This window comes from Vanellus vanellus (genome assembly GCF_965231255.1).
Source record: "Vanellus vanellus genome assembly, contig: HAP1_SCAFFOLD_33, whole genome shotgun sequence".
Classification (NCBI taxonomy): Eukaryota; Metazoa; Chordata; class Aves; order Charadriiformes; family Charadriidae; genus Vanellus; species Vanellus vanellus.
In genome coordinates, this window is record NW_028128339.1 from 1,208,521 (window position 1) to 1,212,093 (window position 3,573).

Here is a 3,573-nt window from a genome sequence, read left to right on the forward strand (position 1 = left end):
GAGTCAATCTGCAGAGGGAAAAGCCATCCAGCTGGCGTTAGCTGTTGCTGAAGGAGAAAAGTGGCCAAGACTCTCTCTCTCTCCTGACTCCGGGACAGTGGCAAATGCTCTGTGGGGGCGGCTAAAGCAGTGGAAGCAGAGCAACTGGCAGCCCTGTCCTGCTGGCTGGGCCTGTACTCTGTGTCTGTCGGGGCTCTGGTTGCCGGGGGCAGCTGTGAGGCGCTGAGGCGGGGAGGCTGGTTGGCGGCCATGCCAGTGATGCGCTCTGGTGCTTGTGACATCAGAGGGGCCGCGTCACAATGGGGGCAGCTATAAAAGGCGCCCGCAGGCAGCGCTGCCCCAGCACAGCCTGAGCCAGAGGTGAGTGCGCAGGCGGCGGGAGGCTGAGCCGGAGCGGAGCCCGGGCAGAACGGCGGGCCCCCGGGGGGGTGGGTTCTCATCCTGCATCAAGGGCCCAGCCGCTGGCAGGAGCGCCTGGGGCCGGGCACGCTGCCACCGCCACCGCCCGGGCTGGGCGCAGGCCTTGCTGCCCCCCAGCTGCCTCGCCCCCTCTCCTGCCTGCCCCCAGCTCCCTGCAGTGCAGCGGCAGGGCCCTTGCGCCACCACCTCCTGCCCTCCCAGCCCCACTAAACCCCTTCTCTCCCTCCTCCCACAGGCCATGGCTGACACAACCTTCCTCACCTTGCTCGTGCAGAGCATCCTCCAGCTCCTGCACATGGTCTGCCAGGAGCTGGGTGAGGCCACCTGCGGGCACATGCGGCAGCACGCGCAGCAGCTGAACCAGCCCAAGACTCGGCTGCTGCAGGACATGGAGCAGAGTGCCTCGGCCTGGGGAGACCTGCTCTTCGCTGCCTTGCAGCACTGGCAGGTCTGGGCGCTCGCTGCAGTCCTCGTCCTGATCTTCAGGCTCTGCCGGCACCTCAGCAAAAGGAGCCCCCAGCCAGGCAGCAGCGCTGCAGAGGAGGAGAGCTCCAGCAGCAGCACAGAGTGCGGCAACGAACAATGTGCAGGAGAAGGTTCTGGCGACTATGAGAAGCGTGTGTTTGGGAGGTTTGCAAAGCGCATCCGGTCGTCAGTGCAGCGCCTGGCCTACAGGAGCCGCGTGGTGGAGGAGCTGGTGGGCGACCTCCTGGCTGTCCTGCAAGAGCGCTTGTCCAACAGTTTCTTCCCGGTCCTGCAGCCAGCCATCGGGGTGGGCAGCGCCTTCGAAGGTTGGAGTCCCCGTGGGCGTGATGCTGTGTACCACCTGCTTGTGCCCCTTAAGCCCCCCCGTGGGCACGTTTTCCACCTGGAGCTGGGCACTGCAGCGGAGATGCCGGCAAAGAACTCCCGCGTCCGCGTGGAGCTGGCGTGTACCTGCAGCAGGGATCAGCTGGTGGAGAACACGCCGTTCTACCTCCACCACCCCCAGGAGGAGGAGCTGAGGAAAAATCCGTCTGCCAGCCTCCTCGGCACCCTCTGCACCAGCTCCTACCTGGATGTGCACAAAACCGCCCAGTGGTTGCAGAACCTGGTGAGCTCAGCCTGGGAAGAGATGCCTCAGGCGCAGCACTACAGCATGAAGGTGCTGCCTTCCAGCCGCTCCTGCAAGCTGCAGCTGACGAACGCCTCCGGGAAAAGCATCCTCATTGACATCACGTTTGGGGTGCGGCGAGGTGACTCAGACATCTTCCTGAGCAGCCAGGAGACTACAGAGGCCATCCTTACCCCCAGCACAACGTGGGTAGAGAGCTACGCGGTGGCAGAGGTGAAGTTCTTCAGGCATGTGGCCAGGCAGGCCCCACACGACACCGCCCACCTCAAATGCCTCCAGCTCTTTGCCGCTATCCTGCTGGGCACCAGCTTTTCCACCGCTATCTTCAAGACGGTTGCCATGCACCTCCTCAACACCTTACCCGTGTCGAGCTGGAGCAGGAGGGAGTTCCTCATGCGGCTGCAGGATATCCTGTGGTACCTGCGCGGCTGCCTGCACGACAGACGCCTCGACCACTTCTTCTTTGCTAATGAGAACATGCCCGAGGACATCGTCTTGCCCCCAGCCCTCCAAACAGCGGAGCCACTCAACCTCTTCCAGCGCCTGCTGCATGACCCAGCCGCCCACGCCAAGGCAATGCGTGAGGCCGATGAGCTGCAAGATCGGCTCACAAGCCTGCTCTTCTACGGACACTGAAAGAGCTCCTCACGCACAGAGCTCTCTTAGTGTCCCCTAGATACTCCCCTGGTGCTGCGGAACTGAGCACGCTGGGCACGCACAACACGCTACTCAGTCCGCTCTGGGAACTGCTGCCACACCTTTCCTCTGCAGCAGAACCGCACTCTGGGGAGTGGGACGCGATGCGGCTGGAGTCGCCCTTGCAAGGAGCCTTGCGACAGAGACTCCTGTTACCATGGGCCCAGCCACCACCCTGTCCCTCGCGGAGCTTTACTCTGTACATAGATGTCAATAAATCATTTGTTTCACACACAAACGTGCGTCTGTGCGTGTGTGGGCATCGGTTTTGGGGGGAAGGCGGGCATAGGTGCTGAGCGCTCGGCTGCCCTAGAGTGGCGGAGCATTTTGCTGAAGAGCTGATGCGGTGGCTCTGCTTTCACTGATTGTGGAGCTAAGGCTGCCACCTGTCTCTGCTCCAGCACTGGGGCAATGGCAATCACTTGTCCCCCTCCACAGCTCTCTGGATGGCTCCATAGGTAGGGAGTCTGCAGTGCCTTCCTTGGGAGCCATACACAAAGCACGCCCTGGTAGCCCGACAGCCCTTGGATGACCCCTGTGGGGTGGCTAGGACCCTGCCCGAGTGGGGAGCCCTGTGCACAGGGAAGAAGTGTCACGACTGCCGAGCAGGGCTCTGCCTCCTGTACAAGTACCAGGTTCATTCTCCATACCCTCGCGGCACCTGCACAACCACCTCCCTGCGGCTGCTGGCCCGCTGCCCCCACCACCACCTCCTGCCCTCCCAGCCCCACTCAGCCCCTTCTCTCTGTGTGGGAGCAGCCAGCCAAGCCGGTTTCAGAGCACAAGAGGTGAGAGGCAGGGAGCTGCCATCCCACTCAGCTCCATCCCCGCCGTGCCTTGGCTGTGCAGAGAGAACTTGGGGGGAGCTGCAAAACAGCTCAGCCCGGGCTTATCTCCAGATGGCACAGAACAACCAAAACCAAATGGCCTTTAACAAACAAAATGCCCCGAGTCCCATCCCACCACTCTTCCCGTGACGTTGAGCGCCGGACATCACAAACTGGCAACAGAGACTTCGCTATGGCACCACCAGAGGGAAATATCCCAGACAGTGTAATCCACTCGGGCATAATCCTGCACCCTCACCGAGTCAGGAAATATAAACCGCAGGGTCTGGGGAGACAAATGGGGAATCCTCCAAGGATACAGCTGGCCCCTCGGAGATCCGCCCCCCCCATCCAGGACGCTGTACAGGGTAACTTCCCCGGGATGGAGCGACCTCACCTGAGAGCGAGAGGGTAAGTGACTAAGAAACATCCGTACGGTATAGGGCATGCGATTGAGTTTGTGACTGGTGCACTCTTCTAAGGCATTAATATCTAGCGCCCTTGTGGTTTGTGTTG

General features: G+C 61.8%; 1 protein-coding gene across 1 annotated transcript; it reads left to right on the forward strand.

The window, feature by feature from the left end:
- Positions 1-754: 754 nt before the first annotated feature.
- LOC309684577 (inositol 1,4,5-trisphosphate receptor-interacting protein-like 1) lies at positions 755-2,170 on the forward strand (the record flags this gene model as incomplete). The annotated part of the gene is made up of 1 exon (XM_082500464.1): positions 755-2,170. One exon carries the CDS (start codon positions 755-757, stop codon positions 2,168-2,170), a length of 1,416 nt encoding a protein of 471 aa, XP_082356590.1.
- Between the last annotated feature and the right edge of the window lie 1,403 nt (positions 2,171-3,573).